The sequence below is a fragment of the Vipera ursinii genome (assembly GCF_947247035.1).
Source record: "Vipera ursinii genome assembly, chromosome: 1".
NCBI lineage: Eukaryota > Metazoa > Chordata > Lepidosauria > Squamata > Viperidae > Vipera > Vipera ursinii.
Genome location: NC_139512.1, coordinates 290592832 through 290615641, shown reverse-complemented (window position 1 = coordinate 290615641; position 22810 = coordinate 290592832). Strand labels below are relative to the sequence as shown.

At 37.4% G+C, this 22810-nt stretch overlaps 1 protein-coding gene across 1 annotated transcript in view; it reads right to left on the bottom strand.

Annotated features, from left to right (window-relative positions):
- Positions 1-5901: 5901 nt before the first annotated feature.
- CNST (consortin, connexin sorting protein) overlaps positions 5902-22810 on the bottom strand; it is a 28406-nt gene continuing 11497 nt past the window's right edge. Inside the window, exons 5-13 of the mRNA XM_083348679.1 lie at positions 21959-22137; positions 21066-21096; positions 19798-19884; positions 19290-19398; positions 17088-17109; positions 16851-16947; positions 12370-13262; positions 7407-7542; positions 5902-6130 (exon numbers count right to left, since the gene is read on the bottom strand). Of these exons, the coding sequence (XP_083204805.1) occupies positions 5928-6130; positions 7407-7542; positions 12370-13262; positions 16851-16947; positions 17088-17109; positions 19290-19398; positions 19798-19884; positions 21066-21096; positions 21959-22137 (1757 nt within the window). The 3' untranslated portion in view covers positions 5902-5927. The remainder of the gene's footprint in view (positions 6131-7406; positions 7543-12369; positions 13263-16850; positions 16948-17087; positions 17110-19289; positions 19399-19797; positions 19885-21065; positions 21097-21958; positions 22138-22810) is intronic.

Here is a 22810-nt window from a genome sequence, read left to right as displayed (position 1 = left end):
TCACGTTTTTCATGACAAAATAAAGCCAATGCTTTTAACTTTTGCACACATTGATCAAGCGCAAGTCCTTCTTGCTGCAGGTAGATCTGAGTATCATTTACTTCAGTTAGTACTGGGTTCCAAAAATGCAAGAAAGAGAAAAAAAACATATGTCATTATGCAAACTAAAAGACTTCCTGCATCACCCCTGGTTTCAGAGGTTTCTTCCGGCCCATCTCTCAACGCTTCCAAAGCGTCTATTATTTTCTCAGTGTGTTCAGCAAGTACGCATACAGCTTCATGCTTTGAACTCCATCTTGTGTTACACGATCGCTTTACACGAATTGGTACGTGTTTCTTAAGGATATCCCACCTGTGGGTGGAGCTTGAGAAAAATGCATACACCTTTTCCACAGTGCCAAAGAAAGTAACAGACTTTGTCCCAACACCAACTGCATGCATCCCAGCAAGATTGAGCGAGTGATTGTTACATGGCACAAACATTGCTTTGGGATTCATATCCAAAATACGTTTTTGTACACCACTAATGTGTCCAGCCATAGTCGCAGCATTGTCGTATCCCTGGCCGTAGCAATGCTCTAGTTTAAGGCCATCAGCTTGCAACTTGTCACAAATTTGTTTTGTAATGACATCAGCTGATTTCCCATATAACTGAATAAAGTCAATGAAAGACTCTGTCACATGGACTCCTGAATCTTCAATATGCACATATCGAATCACTTGGGACATTTGGTCAGTGTGTGAAATATCAGGAGTGCTATCAAACATTATAGCAAAATACTTGGCCTTTATGATATTTTGAAAAATGATTGTTCGAATGTGATCGCCGAACAGGCTAATAAATTCATTCTGGCTCTGTGGAGAGAGATAGGACACAATGTGACCATCTGTGCGTTGTACTCTGTGAAGATGTTGTTTGGCAACTGGGTCATATTTGGCGAGTACCGGTAACTTGAAAGTTTCTAAGAAATTTCCACAGTTACCATCTGTATTTAAATCTTCAGAGTGACCACGTAAGGGTAAGGTTTGCCTGGCTAGATACAGAACACAATCAAGTATTCTGACTAAGATTGCCTTCCATTTTTCAAATGACCTCTGTTGTGCAAGCTGGGCAGCATCATCAATAGTCTCCTGTTTATGCAGCCGCATTTCTAATTCTTTCCACATTGTAAATGCACTCAAGTGATATGAACTGCGCTCATGCTCTAGTAATCTAGGGCTTAACTTTCTCCATGCATTAAATCCACTTGACTTTCCAAATGAACTTTTCCCTTTAGCCTTCTGAAAAAGCATGCAAGGAAAGCAATATGCAGCATTGTTTACAGGAGAAAACACCAACCATGTCCTTAACATAGTCTCACCATTCTCCAAATGTATGTAGAACCAATCCTTGGGAAATGACCTGCCATTACTGTCTCTTGGAAACCATGCATCCTTATTCTGCAGTTCCTCTGTCCCTCGCCTGACAAGTTCAGTTTTCAAGGTTTCATCCATGGTTTCAGGCCAATAGCCAATATCAGTATAAACTTTTTGGTCAATATTTTCTGGCAGATTTGGCTGAGTATAAACATCCTTAGATGAAACTGTCTCTGCTTCTAATGCAGGAACAGGAATGTCCACCGACACAGGATCAGGATTATGAGTCTCCTGTGGTGCTGCTGATGGTCCTGCTGTAATTTCAGCAGTACTCACCAAAAACCGGTGAAGGCTTCCAGCTAACTTAGCTTGTTGCTCTGTCTCTATCTTTCTCCTTTTCCTGCCTTGTGCACCAGATTCTTTTTTGTATGGCATGATACAGGTGTAGTATTCTGCTAAAATTCTAAAAAGGAAAAAAAAGGAAGCCCAGTACTACTCCAGTCAGTCCTGACTCCTGTGTGACTCGGACGCTGCACTCACTGTCCCTCCCCCAGATAGTCCCTAAATGGTCTCTTTTGGCAACTTGCTAATAAATTATTGTGTGGGCCTTTGTACTATTGCAGAAACAGATGCAATAAATCACCACTAATCTAAGTTCCCCAACTTAGTACAGGTCAAGGTGCTCCTTCACAATCCAAGGTACGGGCTGGTGCCTCAACTTCCTCCACACAATTCATGAAAGGAATGTAGTGGTGAAGAGTCATACTCCTCTCCGCCCTGGCTGAGTCAAGAGTTGGGTCCTAGATTTCACCGCTTATCCACCCCTTCACTCTGAGCTGTATAACCACGTCCATTCTGATTTCATCACCTCAGGCATAAACTTCTCCAACTTAGCCTCCTCCATACCTCCTACTAAACCAGACATGTCAAACACAAGGCCCGGGGGCCGGATCCGGCCCGCAAAGTGGTTTCATGTGGCCCACGAAGCCATCCTGGAAACAGTGAGGGAACGGCCCCTTCTGCCTTGGCCCTGGCCCAGAGACCCTCCTTCTGCCAGAGACCCTCAGATCTGTCCCACTCCTGCCCAGGCCCCCATAGGCACCCTTGATGCCAACGATGTAGAGCTGGCCACGCCCACCCAGTAGGCCACGCCCACCCACCCCCCTGAGGGTAACAGCAATGCTGATGCGGCCCTCAATGAAATTGAGTTTGACACCCCTGTACTAAACGATTGGAGCTTCGCGTTCATCACAGAGAGACAGCATCTTAGGCAGCGTCCTGGGTGTGCGTTGAGCTCAATGCCCCCCCACCCTCCCCGCTCCCGAATGGTCCACCTCAGGGCGGGGAAGGAGCACTAGCCCGGCCGGACGAGCTTGTTCCGGACGTGGGTGGGACCTCCCCGTAGCGGCTCCCGCTGGCCAAATAGGGGAGCGGACAGCCAATCGCCGAGCTTCGCTCCTTAGAGGGCCCACCCTGCTCGCTCTCTCTCCGCCGCACCGGCATAAAATTCTCCAACTTAGCCTCCTCCATACCTCCTACTAAACGATTGGAGCTTCGCGTTCATCACAGAGAGACAGCATCTTGGGCAGCGTCCTGGGTGTGCGTTGAGCTCAACGCCCCCCCCACCCCCCGAATGGTCCACCTCAGGGCGGGGAAGGAGCACTAGCCCGGCCGGACGAGCTTGTTCCGGACGTGGGTGGGACCTCCCCGTAGCGGCTCCCGCTGGCCAAATAGGGGAGCGGACAGCCAATCGCCGAGCTTCGCTCCTTAGAGGGCCCACCCTGCTCGCTCTCTCTCCGCCGCACGCCTGGCACCACCCCCCTCTACAGAGGGCGGGGCGGCGACCCGGCGGCGGCTCGGATCGGATTTGCACAGCACTGCAGTGAGAGAGTGAGTGAGTGAGCCAGGCAGGGGCAGAGAGCTGCGAGTGTGAGCGCGCCCCCCCGATGTTGCGCCCCGTGCGGCCGGCCCCCCCTGCACCCCCCACGCTACGCCACTGTACACCAGATAGGTGAAGAAGAAAAAAAGGCTTTGGAAGAATATTTGAAGGCCAGTGAAGAAGATACTAATACACTATGAAGGCTTACTGAATATCAAAGCTACGTAAGCTATGTAAAAAAGGTAGAGTAGAATAGAATAATAGAATAGAATAGAATAGAATAGAATAGAACAGAACAGACATGTCAAACTCGCGATGTCATGTGACGTCGCGCAACATTATCGGGACAGTTTTGCCATTGCCAGCAATGGGGTGGGCGTGGCTTCTGGATGACGTGTCCGGCAGTTTGATACCCCTGGAATAGAAAATGTGGCAAGGCCAATACATTAAAAAAGCCTAGCAGGCAGATCAGACAACAAGACCTGGCAATGGCTAACAGCAGGAAAGTTGAAGAAAAAAACGAAGGAACTACCGTAATTCTGGCTGCATAAGACCATATCTTAAGAACAAATGCATATAAAGTCAGAGAGCAACAGACTGCAAATGCCTTCTCTGCAAAGAAGCTGAAAAAACAGTGGACCTCCTATTGCAAGAAAATTGCAAACTGATTACAAACAACAATATGACAAAGTAAAAAACTGAATATCTGCAAGAAATACCACTTGCCTGCAAGCAAGAACTGGGAATTCAGAAAGTCAAGCATCTGCTTGACAACAGACTTAACAACTGTTGATAGGAAAGACAAAAAAGTCTGGACAGTAGACATTGCAGTGCTTGGAAACAGCAGCATAGAAGAGAAAGAACTGGAAAAAAAATCACAAAATATAAAAGCCTGCAAATAGAAGCAGAACAACTGTGATGAAAGAAAACAATGATAGGTGCCCTGAGTACAGTCCCAAAATTTCTACGGCACCACTCAGCATCTTTAGTATTGACAAAAATCACACCGGTCAGTTGCAAAAGCAGCTTTACTTCAAACACAGGATACTTTACATCCTGTAATGATGCCTTAATAATATTAATCAAATAATAATATTAATCAAAAATAATATTAATCAACATCTGCCTATCCCAGATTCTTGTGAAGGGTAAAGGTAAAAAAACAAAAACAAAGCCAAATCCAGTCTAAATATCTGGCTGATTGCGCAATTAACCAAAATAAACTTGTCTGCCACCCGACTTTCAAACTTCCACAATATTCAAATAAAGAAATTACAATATATGTCTGACACCTTCATTCTAAGGTAGCTTTTTCAGTTTACTTTTTTCTTTATAATTTGCAGAAATATAGTAGTTTTAATAAAACCAAAAGGGGATTTAACATTGTTGAAGTGCCATTTTGGCTTGTAATGGAGAAGAAACCCACTTTTGTTACTAGAATCACACTCAAGAGAAAAAATGTCTCTGTCAAGTTCAGATGTTTTATGTCAGTGCTTGTAAATATATTTGTTGTGTTCCACTTTACCGTGTTAGATGAACACTCACAATATCATAAAAATGGATTTAAAAAAATAAATGTGCAAAGTGAATCCTTTTTAAAAAATGTTAATCATAATTTATTTATTAATTTATTAATTCAGTCTGGATGCTACCTTATTCCAACTAATCCTGGATGGCTATTACTGGCACTGAAATGAGCCATATTTTATATTTGGTTTTATATACAGAACCTGTTTTATAAATCCATTTTAAGGATTCCATTACTAAAACTCTGCATATTTTGCCAAGACTGGATATGAAAATAATGAATACATGACTTCTTACAACTGCTACATTGTAAAATGTTGCACAATTAAATAACATCTAAATGGAGAAGGCTGTTATTTGTACCATTGCCGTACTCAAAATTATTACAATTCATCAAAATAAACAACATAAAATACATGATTCTCAAATAAGGTTTGTTTCTATTAAATATGAACTTATTGCATAACTGGAGATAATATCTTTGCGTTATGAAATAAGGAAAGTCAGCTATTTTGTATTAAAATTTACAGAGATTGCATATGACTATGAGGACTGGAAATTTTAGGAAAGATGAATTTCTTTTTCTTTTCTAAGTTGGTAAACAGAAGATTGTTCTGAGCATTTCAAAAGGAGTACGTTAGGACAGTCTCTTATGCTGCCTCATGAAAGTTGATCAATAACTCTAGGTCAGGAGTCAGCAACCTGAAACAGTGAAAGAGCCACTCGGAACCGGTTCCCTCACAAAAGGAAAAACTGGGAGCCGCAAAAAATGTGTGCACATGTGCGTACATGCGCACATGCGCAGAACAGGGTTTGACTGAAGAGTGGAGCCAAGGCGAGAGATGCACCTACCCGGCATATTTGAATTGATTGGTTGAACTTTTTTAGTCCCACTTTTTTTTTTGAACTGCACATGGCAGAGGACTGGGAGCCACAGGAGACGGCTGAAAGAGCCGCATGCGGCTCCGGTGCCGCAGGTTGCAGACCTGTGCTCTAGGTAATTACTCCAATTACTGAACATTAACTCCTATGTACAACACAGATGCTTCCCATGTCATGTTACTTCTTCTGAAAGTGCCAAATTATTCAATGCTTCAACTATTTTTCTTTCTTCTGCAATAGTAAAATATTACTATATGTTCATATGTTCATATTTCTTCTTTAATTATAAAGATATCCAGTGTTTAATTTCTTCTATACCCTTCTGTATCTGGCTATGGTAAAAATCCACATTGGCAGCAAAATCAGTACATACTGCAGATTCTGTGTTGCCCAATGTACAGTACAATGCTGTTCCTCCAATACTGAAGAACACAGTTGCTATGCACAGTAAGATCAGCAAAAAGCAGGAGCCAGCTCCAACGTCCTCTGTAGAAAGAAGATGGATGACAGAGAGTGAATAGAATGACAAATAATTGAAATACTTTACTTACCTGTATTGTATACATTCCTCAACCCTGAAATAGCCAAATACAGTAAATGCCCTGAACCAGCAACTTCCTCTACCAAGACAGAGCAAAGCTAGAGACAAATGTCAATATTGGCCCAAAGAAAGAATTAGGCAATAGGCTTTCTTCTTTTGCTTTCATGGAAGAAAATGTGCACCATAAAATAATTATTTGCATTCATAATTTGCTTCTATAGGTAGTCTTTGCTTAACAACCACTCATTCCATGACCACTGAATGAGCGGTACTTATTACGGGATCTCAAAGTTCCAGCCTTTGCAGAGTCCACAGGATCATGTGATCTTGATGTGACTGCTTGGCGATCAGCTTGCAATTAAAATTTTGCAGCATCCTGCAAACCCATGATTGTCATTTGTGACCATGGCCTACCAGCTTCTGACAAGAAAAGTCAATGGGAAAGTCAGTAGAAGATTGCTAACAGCTTAACCCACTTCATAATGGTATGGAATTGCTTAACAATGGCAACCAGAAGTGTAAAAACAGCTGGCGCTAAGCAGTTGATCACAATGTCACACTTTGGTAATTTATAATCACTGGTTACAAGAGGTGGAAAAGATTGCTAATAAATGACTCAGTTAGATCAAAGGACCAGATGTGATGTAGGGAACAATCTAGTAATTCTTGGGTTACAAACTCATGTATGTGTCCCAGCAAATGCAAAGGTGACACTGATAAGGAATGTTATCTTTACCTGTAGCAACCAGTGAGGGTGGGGTATATAAAATCACAACAGTGTAAATCCTCTTCTATATGGTGCATAAATGATAAGATAAAAATATCAAGATACGAGAAAAGGACCACTTACAAGCTCATGATACTGAAGACCTATCCTTTTGGATGATAAAGTCTTAAGAGTGTCCTCTTAAATTAAGTCAAAGCTTTATCTGGCCCCTTTCATTGCAGACACTTTGTGAAAGTGCCCCAAACATATGCTCAATATTCCAAATGTAGCCACCACTTCAAAAAGGGTGAGGGTTCATGGGATGACCCATCTCCCACAAAACAGTGCAACACAATGTTTGTATGTATTACCTATAGTTGAAAGCAACCTATCTCTCCATTCATGGCTCTTGGAATGTAAGCGGAGGTGGCACATATATGTAATGTGAATATTTATAGTTTCTTATTTCATGTGATTATACAGTTCTGGGGTTAAAGTTAATGAGGAGTAAGTACCTTGTTCTAATGTTTCTTCCATTACTTGGAATCTCACTCTTCTTTTTGACTGTCTCTGCTGGATTTGAGCCAGTTTTTTTTCTTCACTGTCATCTCTTTTTTTCAATATAGACACAAGCCCCTCCGCACGAACAGTCTAACAAGTATGATAAAGTAGACTTGTTATAAAAACACAGTATTAAGAGTTTGTTTCATTTGCTACACATACATAGTGCATTTATATATTGTGGAATCTTACACATTACCTTTGAGATATTTTAACTCTTGGTTTCAATCTTCACAATTATTGAAGATTATTAGTTGCAAATATAAATTGTTTTATAAGATTATAAGAGATTTGACTTTAAAACACTGTTAAATGCCAAACGCCAAAGGCACTATTAATATCTTGTAACATAATGTTCTCCATTGGTTCCATTTGGATAGAAGCTAGATACTATCATGGATGAAAGAATCTCAAGTACTTCCTTATTTGGATGCTGAACATGCAATTGAAAGTACAATCTGGTATAATGATGAAACCAAACACAGGATTATAAAACACATTTCTGCAGTGCAGATATAGTTTATATTTTACTCTAAACTGTAGTCTTAATTCCACAAATAAACATCTTAAAACATGAAATCTCTTAAAATATAAAATCAATAATAAAGTGAATTGCTAAAAGCATAGGTACTTAAAGTGGTGTTCTTAATAGCTTCTATCTGCAAAGGATCATTTCTGCTATATTAGTAGAGCCATTACTACTCTATGAATTATTTAATCTTTCAAGGTAGCCAACCTATGGATATGGCCATATTTCAGTCATTGTAGTTTTATATTGTCAAATTAATAAGAGAGAGTTCTGATCAATGCTTTTTGAACTAAATTATATTGTAATACAATCTATATTAAGTGAACTGTAATCTGCACTGTATTAAAAAAGGAGGCAGAATTGCAGGCTAATTCTGTCGACTGCCAGCAGTTTGTTCCTGACCGGTTCAAGGTTGACTCAGCTTTCCATTCTTCCGAGGTCAGTAAAATGAGGACCCAGATTGTTGGGGGGGGGTAAATATGCTGACTATGTAAACCGCTTAGAGAGTGCTGTAAAGCACTGTGAAGCGGTATATAAGTCTAAGTGCTATTTCTATTTCTATTTAGGACTTTACAATGCACATGCATTCCAAGCAAGCAGCTATATGCCATCCATTAATCTAAAAATTCAATTTCAGCTTCAGTATTCTCATCACTCTTAGAAATTGGAAATGATCACACAGACATTTTTATATGAAATGTGAAATGCACGTGAAGCAATGCCACGGACAACAGTAAGAATTGAGGTAGTAAGGTATGAGAATTTTCTCAAGTCAAAAATTCATTAAATGCTATGGAATGGAATGAAAGCTACAATCCTAAAGGTGAGTGTGGCATGCCCAATCTATAAAAAAATTATCATCCCACTATACTGGTATGCAAGTCACATCAATAATAGATGAACTTATAATTATAATACAGTATATTTGAAAATACAAATAATTCCAGATTTAAATATAAAGCAATTACATATATTTAACCCACAGTTACTTTCCTTTCTAAGCCTCTTAAAAGATCATTAATATATTGAAATATACTATAGTAACCACCCTCAGCAGAACTAAGAAATAGAAACCTATTTTTCAAATTTATTATGACTGTGAATCCCTTTCTTTTCCACCATTTCTAATCCCTTTCTTAGCTGCAGGTGTTTCCCTGGATTCCACTGGGGATAGAACAGTGTTCAGCTTTCAGAATAGACAATGGCCCCTGGAGGCTGAGTATTCTGTTGCAGAAAGGATGTACAAAGACCTCTGGATGTTAGAAAGAGGGCAACACAAGGAACAACTAAAGTCAGCCAAGCTTTTACCTATTAATAATAATAATAAAGTTGGAAGGGACCTTGAAGGTCATCTAGTCCAATCCCCTGCTCAGGCAGGAAACCCTATATCATTTCGGACAAATGGCTGTCCAGTCTCTTCTTAAAAATTTCCAGTGTTGGAGCATACACAGCTTCTGGAGGCAGGTTGTTCCACTGGTTAATTCTTCTGTCAGGAAGTTTCTCCTTAGTTCTAGGTTGTTTATCACCTTGATTAGTTTCCATCCGTTGCTTCTTGACCTGCCTACAGGCACTTTGGAGAATAGCTTGACTCCCTCTTCTTTGTGGTAGCCCCTGAGATATTGGAACACTGCTGTTATGTCCCCCCTAGTCCTTCCCTTCATTAAACTAGACATACCCAATTCCAGCAGCCGTTCCTTACATGTTTTAGCCTCTAGTCCCCTAATCATCTTTGTTGCTCTTCTCTGTAGTCTTTCCAGAGTCTCAACATCTTTTTTACATCGTGGTGAGCAAAATCAATTAATTGATTTTAATTATACTGATTTTAATTCTGACTTTAAAAGTATTGACTTCAGTGTTATGTTTTTACCCTATATCTTTCCATTACTGTAAGTCCCTCTGAGTGGCCGTCATTGCTGACATTTGGTGACATGGTTACATATGTAGTATCATATTAAGGACATTTTGGTAGGAGGACTGAGGATGGGCAGACAAAAGCCTTGTATATAGTATAAAAGCTGGGTATAACTAGACATTGGCTTAAGTTATCTCTCTGAAAGATTTTTTTTAAAATGCATGGCTATGAATTGGGGTTTCCATTCTGCTGTTTCTCTTCATGCCAAGATATGTTTTTATGCAAAACATGGACGAGAAACCATTTTAACAGATAACCAATTGAAATATTGTGCAACATTTTATTATAATTGCAAGAGAAAGTATTAAGTGCTTTATGCACAACTCAGATATATCAAGCAAAGCAATCCAGACACCAAGATCAGGAGCAAAGGTCAGATTCCTCTCAACATGTCAGTAGAATTTTTATTGACATTCCTGATTGTAATATTAAAATCCAACTCTCCTTTTTGAAACAGAGATCACACATTCCTTCATAATCTGTCTCCCTGTAGGGAGAATCCACAGCATTGCTTAGGAGAAGGGGCAAAATAAATGGAGACTACTACTTCTTCAGTTTTTTTTATCACAGCAGATATGTCTGGAAAAGGGACTAGCCAACAATAATGAGCATAATGAGAGTTGGATCAGCAGTGGCTATGTTGATCAGCAGTGGGCTTGCTTGTTGTAGTACAGCTCAGAAAGTGTCTCAGAATAATAAGTTCTCTATTTTAGGAAATCTACATAAAATAAATATTTATATTATCCAACATTCACATACATTAGTGGTAATAACTTTGCACAGTAAAACACTATAGTTCTACCTTAATGAAAATCTAAACTCTATCCCATCCTCTTTGCTTTCCCATATTTTACATCTCTTTAAAGTTCATTTTCCAGCTGACACAGCTGGAGGAGCAAGCTCCCTCTAGAGACAGCTCATATTATTCCATATTTGGCCTGCAGAGATTGCTATTGAATGATGCAAGATACATTATGTGGTCTCTTTAAAGACCAAAGTCTCCCTGTGATAAATTGAAAGCTCCAAGAGCTAAGAACAACACAGAGCTAAGAATTACATAAGATTTCCCATTAGAGCATTCTTATGCTTGCAGTAAACACAAGATGAGAAGGTGACAAAAACACATAAGTAAATAAACTGTAAGGTGGTTAGAATTGTTAAAACATGGTTTTAGAAATTAAAGTTTCTCAAAAGCATTATTTACAGTATGTAAAAAACAACACTGAAGAGGTAGAAGAACAGTGAAATCAGGAGTTTTACATACAATCCATTTAATAGAACTTTTATAAAGATTGATAGGGCATTCTTCATTTTTCTAAGAAAATCATAGTATTTGCTAGGTTTTTTTTTTAAAAAAACAGAATCAGCTTTAAAATTCAGAATAAGCTATCTTAGTTTTATGAAATATTCATTACCCTCTCTCACAAAGTGCAAGGACCCATCTGTCTGCAAATAACATCACACATCCTTTCAACACTTTGAAATACACACTCTCATAGCTATAAGTTCATCTTCACAAGAAAAATAGGGTTAAAATTTTAAAAAACTTAACAAGTTCTTCATTCTAAATTCCACTTATATTAATTGTTTGTAAATTTATTTTAAAGAAATAAACTTAGGAAGACAGGAATTGATTTAAGTCAGGGGTCTTCAAACTTGGCCCTTTTATGACTTGTGGACTTCAGCTCCCAGAATTCCTCAGCCAGCAATGCTGGCTGAGGAATTCTGGGAGCTGAAGTCCACAACTCATAAAAGGGCCAAGTTTGAAGACCCCTGATTTAAGTGATAAAAGAACATTTGCAATAAATAGACAAACCAGCAACTCTAGGGAAAAGTCCAGTGAAATAAAGCAGCCTTCTTATTAGAAAAACAACTGAATGCCTTCAGAAGTAATTTGACAGATTTTTTTTTATTTTTACAGTTCAATGCATCAACCCTAAAGTGTACCTTTCTATGGATGACTTCGTAAAAAGACACAGTTAACACTTCCAGAAACATGAAGTGACCGCAATAAAGTCAGTCAGCAATGAAAGAATAGCATGTCCTGTCTTAATATCTCATTCTTTGAAAAGCAATATAAAGAATTTATCAGGCCTAGCAGCAGCATCTATTCTATCAGGAAGTTATAAGAAAACAATTTTTTTTAATGATAGAGGCTAACAGGAACAATGTTTGTGATCAGAAATAGGAAAAATAATGTATGCCAATATGTCTGCTTTTTAGATGGAAATCTTTTTTTTCTTTTTTAAATATAATTTTTATTAAAGAAATATTTTACAAAATAAGATAAATATGAAAAAATAGAAAAGATAAAAGAAAAAAGTATTGAACACAAAAAAAGTGAGAGAATGCTGAGAAAGTCACGCAAGTATGATAAACTTTCTCTTCAGCTGTTTTACATGCTAAAAAAATAAATACACACAGTGCAAACATGAATCATGCTAACATGAAAAAAAAGGTTTTTTCCAGTATTTACCTCTGCAATCTGTATTCGCTTTGCAAGATCATCAAGTGAAGAAAAGTTTTCATCTGGTGAATAATCTTCCGATGAAGAATAAAGCGCTTGTTCAGGTGAAATATGTTGAAGAATTTCAGAGTCCTCTTGAGTTTCTAGAAACTTAAGAGCCCCTTCTCTAACTTTTATGGTACCGTTTAAAATCTGTTCAAAGAAGGCTTCTGACCCCTCACTTTCACCTTTTTCTTCCAGTACTGTTGTTTCTTCTTGTATCCATTCACATACAACTCTGGGCTGTTTGGACATCTCAGTGTCAAACTGTACATTCCCACTAATGTCTGATGTTTGGTTCTGCACAGATTTCCTGTTATTTTCATAATCAGACTGCTGCTGCTGCGGCTGATTTACTATGTTGCTTTCCAACTGGCTACTGGTGATCACCACAGAGCTAGAACAGCTTTTTGTCCTCAGTAAGTTTCTTTCAGATGGAATATTTTCATCGGTGGCTATAAGATCAGGAGGTATATAATCAGCATCTGTCCAAACTAATGCATCTACCATTGGTTCACTAAAACACGTTGCTGTAGGCTGCTCCGCTGCTGCTTCTATTTTTGCTCCATCCTGAGAGAACTGTTTTTTCCTCAGCTGCAGGCTGTCATTTTCACTAGCATCCCTCAAAGATAAACATTGAGAGAAAGGCGTGTCCAGGGTCTCTGTGGATAAAACAAATGGCTGATTCAGTGTGGGTTCAGTACTGCAGAGCTCCTCCTGGAGATGGTGTTTCCTGGCAGATACGTGAAGCCTTTCTTTTTCCTTAATCAGACAACAGCTTTCAGACTGGAAACTTTCATCCCTCTCTCTTTCTTTGTGATGATTCTTTTTCTTTGTTTCAATACTTGGCCGGCTCTGAGTATCTAGATGAAACAGAACTGAAGCAGTTAGAGGTGATTCAGCACAAAAACACTGAGGGGAAAACAACAACAACAAAACATCTGACAACACCGTCAGTAATGCTTGAACAAATTATCCTTGACAGCAATGGCTCCATTAAATTAAAATCCATTAATTTTAATATCAAGATTTAAAATAGCCAGATCCCATTAAAATAACTGAGCCTAACTTTGCATGGAGTGTTATCTTAATGTTTATACAGGCTGTGCCTGAAGCGCAATGTTGGTATGTATAATTTGAATCCAATGCATGAACCACTGTTTATGTTGCTTAGAAATGAAATATATAGAAAACTCATTAAGATACCAGCACAATAAAGACAAGAGGCAGAGGAAGAGAAGTCAAAAATTCTATACCAGTTATCACAGGATATCTCCCAACTAGCTGAGGGAGAGAATATTTACTGGTATAATCTTGTATGATTATTATTTTGTTTTTTAAATAAAAGTTTTATTAATTTTTAAAAATTGCTGTCTTTAGTGCTTAGTAAACAACATGTTGTCTGGGTTCAGATATTTATTTATTTATTTATTTAATTAGTTTTCTATACCGCCCTATTCCCGAAGGACTCAGGGCGGTTTACAGGGCAATATTTAAAAACAATATAAATTAAGATAAAATAGAATTAAAAAATAAATAAATTAATAATAGCCCAACAATAAAACAATGTTAAAATTTAAACTAAAACCCCTCTCAGTCCAGGCCGGATAGATTGAAAAGCCAGGTTTTCAGGTCCCGGCGAAACGAGCGCAGGTCGGAGGCAGTCTGGAGTTAACATTAACATTTAACATTAACATTTAACATTAACTTCTTCAATATAAATCTGTTCAATACTACACAATCCAGTATTTTTTCTCTGATCCTCCTTTCTTCTCCGTATTTTTTCCATTTTCCCTTCATTACACCATTACAATTTTTGGTACTGTTAATGTACACAGCGTTAGATATAAACATCTTCATCATATTTTACTAATATCATACAAATAACAATAATATCAATTCATAAATCAATAATGTCAATTCATTAATCAATATCGTTTTTCGTGTTCTTATTAAAGTTTGATTTGAAAAGTTTGTATTTGAAATGTCTTTATCAGTTATGATTTTCTCAATATTAATTACATTTATATAGCTGAAAGTTTTATTCAAATCAATTTTATCTTCATATTTCCCATATCAAAAAAAGAGAAAAAAATGGTATCTTAATTCTAAATCATATTTTTCATTATCAAGGTCTAATTATATCCAAGGGTCTTCTGTTCTTTTAATTTTATTCAAAGAAATATTTAAACATATAATTCCCCCTCTAACAGGTCAAATTGTCTTTTTTTAAAATCTGATTCTCGCTTTCTTTCTTCGCCAAGTCGCTTTCCAACCGAGGGCAATTAGATCGCCCAAGAATTTTCTTTCTATTTTTGCAAAAATTGCTTAGCATGAGGAAGACAATTTAGGTATTTTTTGGGGGGAATTCCACCCATTTATATTCCTTAAACAAATCCCAGTTTCTTTCTCCATCCATTTCTCTTTTCAATCCCTGTCTCCCAAGTTGTGACATTTCCCTTAACAGCTCTATATTCCCTTTTTAAAAATCGTGTTCCTTGCCATCTGATATATTTTGCAGACCTGAGGGGTAAAAAGTCTTTTGTATTTTCGTTGTTATAGCTAAGTGTTGCAGTATTTTGTTTGTATATAATCATTTGTATTTCCCTTCTTTTACCTCTTCCATCTCTAAATCTATTTCCTCTGTTACGACTTCTGATTTCTGGGTTGTTTGTCCATATTTTGTAGTCGTTTTCTGAGAGCTTTCTAGTCGTAATTTGGAGATTTGCTTGTTTATATTGCCTAAATTGTTTTTAGTCTCATTATGATTTCTTTTTATGTCCTCTTTGCATTCAACAATTGTTTGGTTAATTAGTTGTAGCATAGAATATACTTCTTTCTGAAAGGTGTTGGTTTTTTCTTGAGGCATCATTCCTGGAGATTAGTTTTCTGGTCTTTAAATGTATTCTTTATAATCCAATAGACTCCAAAGAAAAGGTTCAATTCTGAAAGCAATATTTTATAGTAATCCCTTATCTCAAGTATCCCAAAAATTGTCAATCATGCAAAATTGTAATCCACAATGTTCAAAATGTTCAACCTCTCTGTTCCCGTCCTCTCTTTGACATCCTCCTAATTTGATCATTTAAGGATATGAAGTTTTCCTCTGTTACAGAAGTTTTCATTGAGTTCTTGCTGATTTTCCTGCTATAACCGTTATTCATGTTGGAAAACTAAGCATTAAGGAACTTATAGCATATGTTCAGTTCTCTGTTTTTTAGTGCAAATTAAAAATATATAACTGTGGTGAACTTATTTTTACATTATACAGCACAAGCTCATTTCCATGTGTATTTCTAGAGATAAACATTCCTTGATTTAGTTCATATATGGGCAAGGATTTGTAGTTAATCAGAAGTTGCATCTGCTGTAGTATCCTAAATTGATACACTGGATTGAATTGCCTAGCTCTGCCTAGTTTAATATTCTCTTGCTATTAAAATAATAATCATACAAGGGACTTTCAGTTTGCGTGGGCAGCGGAACCTCTCTGAAAACAACTCAAAAGTCTCTCCCAGCCTGGCTAGTCCAAGGTCAATTTTTTCTTTCTCTCCCACTAGCTCTTAAAGTTAAAAATCCAAGCTCAGTAGGTATTTGTAACAGCAATGACAAGAAGGATTTTCAAGATTACATAAATAACTTAGTCCAATGACCAGAAGTTCCCCATCCCTGTTCTAAGAGATCTTTTCTTAAGTCTATTGACAGAAAATAACAAAAATGATCTATTTTTGTAGCATCCTAACTGAGATGAAGTATTTAAGTATGCTACGGCAGATATGTGATAGATTTGAATGTGAGATTTTAATTTAAAGTCTCCTATCTAAAAATAGACTAAATTTTACAGCTATTCTTTGCCTTTCAGTAGAAACTGTTAACCTTTATATACATTTCCAAAATTATATTAAATCTATTTTAGGGGTTTTCATGTGTTTCCCACTTCAAAATGGCTGGAAACGTGCCAATGTTGTATTTTTTTGGTTGTTGTTGCAACTGTGGTTGTAGTAGCATAAAATTAGTTCAGAGGCAACGTGTAACCCATCTCTAGTTATATCTGCCAAATTTATACAACTTAATTACTAATGACATTTGTAGGAGGCTGTTACCATGAAAAGACACATAAATCTCATAAAACATTACATTACAAAACATTACAAAAATGCATTCAGAAGACACTTTTGCATGCTATTACTCAATAATTTTAATCTTTTTTCAATTCCCTGCTAGTTTCATTAATAACTGTATACCTTTCTTCTGTAATATTTAATACTGGGAAATAACAATGCTCTTTAAAGCCATTGTCCATATAGTCTTTTTTCTATAAAAAAGTCGTCAAGATATAATTACATTTTTTTCTTCTGATTAAAAAAGGTTGATTATTCTTCCAAATGAATAATTTTCAAATAATGACATTTTTGTTTAACTTAAGCTAAAGTAATGTATAGGACAGATACCTGAATCCCACATAGAAGTACTTTGCTCTTTTAAATCTTCAGATGCCATTAAACCTATGAACCGTTCACATCTGAAGGATATTTCTTTATTTATGAGCTGAAAAGTAAAATAACATTTACATTATAAATACCCTTGTTTTTATGTTTATGTTGCACGTTATGGGAAGTAAATTCTTTTAAAGAACACTCAATCATTTAATAGCAAAAGTATGCCAAGAAAAAAAAAACATAGCTTACCTTGCTTCTGGAGACAAGTGGTCTGTAACCCAAAAACATAAGAAAATTAAAAACAAACAGCACGTCTTACCAAAATATTCTTTAAAACAAACGTCACCCAAACTAGAGAACAAATCAGATCTGTTTTTTCCATGCTCTAATATTAGCACAGGGCTTTACAAGACTGAAATACTATCTATACCACCAGTTTTAAAGCATAGAGCCAGAGCATACTAATATCAATAATTTACTGTACAAATTAACACTTGATAGCCCAGAAGGCAACAAAAATAGTGAAATGAATATAAGATCTTGAAAGTGCCCTTATGACCTGTGTTTATATAAATATACCAACTTTATAAAAATTGCCCTAAACTGAAATCAACCAAGAATTAGTCAAAGACCCTGAATTCTGATTTAATGTGGGGAAAGTGCAGAGAGAATATACTACTGGCTTAAGGACAGTTCATTCAATGACCATTTGAAATTACCACGGATGCTGAACGAAGGGACTTACGACCCAAATTATAGTTGTTGCAGTGCCCCCATGACTACGTGATTGTGATTTGGGCACTTGTACTTACACTTACGACTGGTTGCCAAGCTACTTGCGATTATGTGAGTGCCATTTGAAATCTTCCCTCTCCCAGAAAATCAATGGCCAAACCACTGCTGCCTGCCTAAATGACTCCGTCTCATTTCCGGGAAGGGGCTGAAAACAGTCCCAACATTCGAGCAGAATTTTGGCCCAGAATATTTGCAGAATGGGTTGTTTGCAACCAGCCCCAAGTAATGACAGGGAGCCCTCTTGCCTATGTTGGCTGACTGAAAAAAGTCCATTTCAAAAACCAAGTAGGTTTTATAGCCCCAGAATGGAGAGGCAATATGGACTGAAGGGTCCCTTGGGATAGAGGAGGCCCTGCGTGGTCTGGTGCCTGCCACACACAATTGTCTCCCTACTCAGCAGCTGAAAATCCTGCTTGGAATTTGGCAGGGAGGATTTAGCTCCCGAGCAGAGAAGCGGCATAGTTAAGATACAGTAAGGAGCACAAGGTGCCTCGGGTGGATGGGGGAGGCCTGGTGTCTCTCTGCTTAAGAGTTGAAAATCCCGATTGGATTTCGACAGGGAGGATTCTCAGCTCCTGAGCAAAGACCATCGTGCACAGCCTGTGCTGGGCCTCCCAAAGCTTCTCCCACCCTCCCGAGACTCTACACACTCCTTAACTGGGATGCTATCTGCTCAACAACCTGCAAGATAATTTAACAACTGCAACTGGGAGTCCAAAGACTGCAGTTGTTGAGTGAAGTGATTATGTGATATCTCACTTAATAACTGTTTCACTCAGTGACTGAGATCCTAATCCCAATTGTGGTTGTTAAACAAGGACTAAAGCAAGGCTCTTTGGCATCTAGATCAGGAGAGAATTTTGCACCAACATTTCCTATAGCTCCTTCTTGTATTTTATACCATTCATATTTTTATGGACGTCTCCATGGTCATGTGGCCGGCATGAATAGACGCCAAAGGCGCACGGAACGCTGTTACCTTCCCACCATAGTGGTCCCTATTTTTCTACTTGCATTTTTACATGCTTTCGAACTGCTAGGTTGGCAGAAGCTGGGACGAGTAACAGGCGCTCACTCTGTTACGCGGCACTCGGGATTCGACCTGCCAAACTGCCGACCTTCTGATCGACAAGCTCAGCGTCCTAACCCACTGAGCCACCGCATACCTTCTGTAGAGTATACTAGAAAGTTAAAGCAAATTTAAATCAAAGTAAAAAAAAAGGCAGTAGCAAACTACTTCTCTACTACTGTCAAGTAAACCACACGATTATAATGATGTAAAAACCAGGAAGTGGTTCGCCTTGAGATAATCTTTATTTGTATTTATTTAATAGAACAATGGTCTGCAAATATCGGACAAGCAAAATGAAAAAAAGATATTTAATCTGAAAACTAATGTTATTATAGTTTTGGACACCTTTGGGCAGTGCAATTAAATGACAAGCTATTTTCTATACACTGTATAACTTTAATACTAACATATATTATTACAAGGAGGTGCTGTTGTTCCAAGGGTGAAAAATATCAAAATTAAGAGTTCACTGATCATATCCAACTTTTGGATATGAAAGAATTATCACATGTACAACTCACTGGGAAAAAATGTTGACTAATACTGTATAATTTTATTACATACAAGTAATGTTTATCACTTACTCTTGATGAGATGTGCAAAATTCAGCAAGTTTGTCTAGCTCTTCATTATTCAGCTCTTTAGAAGAATTCTTTGGAACCTCATTGCACACTGTTGCTTTCCATTTTTTTTCTATTAACAACACGCACACACATACGTTAAAAATAAATGATTTAATATTTCAGAAATATAGAATATTTTTTTAAAAAATATATTACAGGAGGTCTTTAATCATCAAAGCAGAACAATAAAAAATGATGCCCCTTTTTAATGAAAATTTTATGGGATTCTTCCCATCCCAGTGAATGTTGGTTCAATGTGCTCAAAAAGTCACGACTCAGTATATTTCTGACTGTTGTTTGTCTAATCAGAATTTCTCATTCATTCGTAAGATTTAGATGAAGTCCTAGTCATAGATCACAATGTAGGTAATTATCCTGCTGTGCTCATTTCTGGTAATCAATGCAGTACAAGAGAAAATAAAGACATTTTTCAAGTTTTACCTGACATACCACTATATGACACACTTACCCCACTGCTGCTGAAGAGAGGAGAGATTTGTAAGCAACTGCTTGTGATACAGCTGTTCAAGCCAAATGAACTTCATTGCTTTCTCATCTAAATGGAAAATAAAGGAAAATACAGATACAGACTAACACTCATAGATACGTTTTCAAATTAGTACCATTTTTATTATAGGAGGAAAATTCGATGTGGGTGCAGGTAGGTTTCCCAGTATTGCTGATTAGGCTTGGAAGCTGACAGGCTACACTCAGTTTGCAAATCCTGACAATTTCTATTTCTATTTCTATTTCTTCTTCTTCTTCTTCTGGTTCAAGCATATGGCTTGAAACATTAGATCATGATAGTTCTTGGTTGTTTAGGGGCATGGAAAAGCACAATAAAGGAAGACAAGGCTTCTTAGTCATAATATAAGACTGATTATGGCTAATTCTGTGGGATAAGAATGCCATGGTGGTTGCTGATTTTGTTGTTTCATATACAGCAATGGTCTGGAACAGTCACAAGATCATTTAGCTCCTGTAAAGGTAGCTTGCAATTCATAATGCTCTTTCAACAGGTACCTGAACGCAGAAGAAGCATTGTGTGAATGAGCATAATCATTGATAAAAGCATTTAAGGTCACAGCCTTTGGGTGTGAAGAATCAACATTGGCTCTGACTTTCAACTGAAAGAAAATTACTTGACAGAGAGTCAACAGGAATGAATAAAGTCCTTAGTTTTACCCTTCCAAGAAGTGCAGAGAGGACTCTTAAAACATACTTCTATGACAATCAAAAAAGTGAGGAGATGGTAAGGGGCAAACTTTTGAGCATGTGCAATGGAGCAACCTTTCTGACAAAAATCTCCAAGATAAAGGCTTTGAATACATATAAATCACATATATGTGTTGAGATATAGAGCAGGATATAGAATGATTAATTATATGGCCTGGGAATTTAAATGCAAGAGAAAGTATTGTATTCGGTGGAATTAGTGTGATAAGAAGTGCAGCAAAAAAAAATCTTACTACCACAATGAACAAAGGTTCAAATCATTAAATATGAAACACTTTCTAAACATACAATGAATTTTAACATTATGCCTTCTTGAATACCATGCTTACATATATTTCAGAAAATTAGTAGTTATTTATCTCCCCCAGCATTAATAAATCAAAATAAGCATAGCTGTAAGAAGAATTTTTGTTTTATTGAACTGTAGTTGAAAGTCCACAGCTATATGTTTGTATTTTGATATCGGTCCACATTCAATGTTGTATTTTTTAAAAAGGATACATTCTCCATCTTGAAAATAAGTTTCAGCAATCTGCAAAGAAAGAAAAAAAACTTTTTAAAAATATTTTTATTATACGTTATTTCTGCCTGTAGGGGACATAAAATTAATGATATACTAATAAAATTATACAAGCTTGAAAAACCAAACTGAACTATTAAGATACCTTACACAGTAAAACAAAAACAAAAACAAATGCCAGATATAGTCAATAAGGACATTCAGACGAGCACTGCCTTATGTATCACACTGCACCTAACCAAAGTACTGTTTCCTTTAATGCAGCACACTTTGCTTTTGTATTACATGGGTATTATTTTGAACTACAGGCATATTTGGACCACTGAGACTGTATAAAGTACTCACTCACACAAAGCTACCATACTCACATAGTTACAAAAGATCAATTTATCACGTTTTGAACTAAACCCTTAGTATGTTTTGTTATCTCTGTGGGATCTTTGTGCAGCTTAACTATAGATAAATATTATACAAGAGTTTGATACTTTGCAGCATGCCGGCTGCTCTTATTAACTGAATTACAAAGCTTTTTAAAAACAGCAAGGACGGCAGGGAGCTTGGAAAGCACAAATGAAAGTGCATAGGAGTAGCAGGTTACCTATGCCTGATCTCTTAGGAAGTGTAACAATTCTTTAGCATTCAGGTAGAGCTGATATCTGCCACTTGATTCTGTTAACAGAAGTGATGTGAAATGAAATGGAAAACTTCAGTACAGAACAAACGAATCGCCCCTGAGCAATAGATTCAAATTCTAATAAGACAATATTTAAAATTACGTGCAGAGATTTTACTTATAAATTTTGAAATTAACATGATAAAGAATATCAACATCAACAATATGAAAAAAAAAAGATAATCAACATCTTCTTACTACCTGATGCAGGAAGAGGGGAAGTACACTTGAATCCATTTGCTTAAATTCTCCTTGAAGAAGAGAGAAAATTAATTGTAAAGTTTGAGCTGGTTCTTTCAGAGGATGGTTTGAATTTGTCTTGTTTCCATCTGCCCCTTGCACATAAGATACTGCTGTAAAGTCAGCTTTCTCTTGTTTGGCTGCAGGAATGTTAAAAGAAATAATTGGCTTTTCTTTTAAGAACAGTAATGTCAGAAAAATATACAGTACCCCAGATTATTTCAAATTAGACACAAACATAGATCTGCTGACAGAAACTTTTGTCTCCTCTCAACCCCTGAAGTTATTTTAAATGGTCAAAGTTTCCCAGGACAATGTAGATATGACACAAAAAGTCAGAGTGGGAGATGAAATCTTTCTTTCTCATTGCCTCCTGAGTGTTTTGTGTGTCCCCCTCTCCAATGCGGTTCATGCAGTAAATCCACGTTTTTCCTGCAGATTCTATGCCCCACAGGAGATGATTGATAAGGGCTATAGTGGTGAGTGTGGGGCAAAAAAGCCTCATGTATGTATGTAAATATGGTCATCCTTCAGATTCAAAGAAGACGCGATGTTGTGCATATCAGCTCTACTTGAATGGTAAAGAATTGCTACACTTGGACAGAAAGGTGGCTTTGCAGTCCTAGTCTGGAAGTGCTAATGAATTAGGTTTGGACTGATGTGATTTGCAGATGAATTGTTGAAGATAAATGGCACAACAGAAACCTGTGTGTGATGGAGCTCTAAGTGGATCAGCTGTTGCACTGGGGCAATCCCAATCTTTTGGCAGAAGAGACCTTAATCCAGTGGCCCGATGAATCATTACAGCTGGAG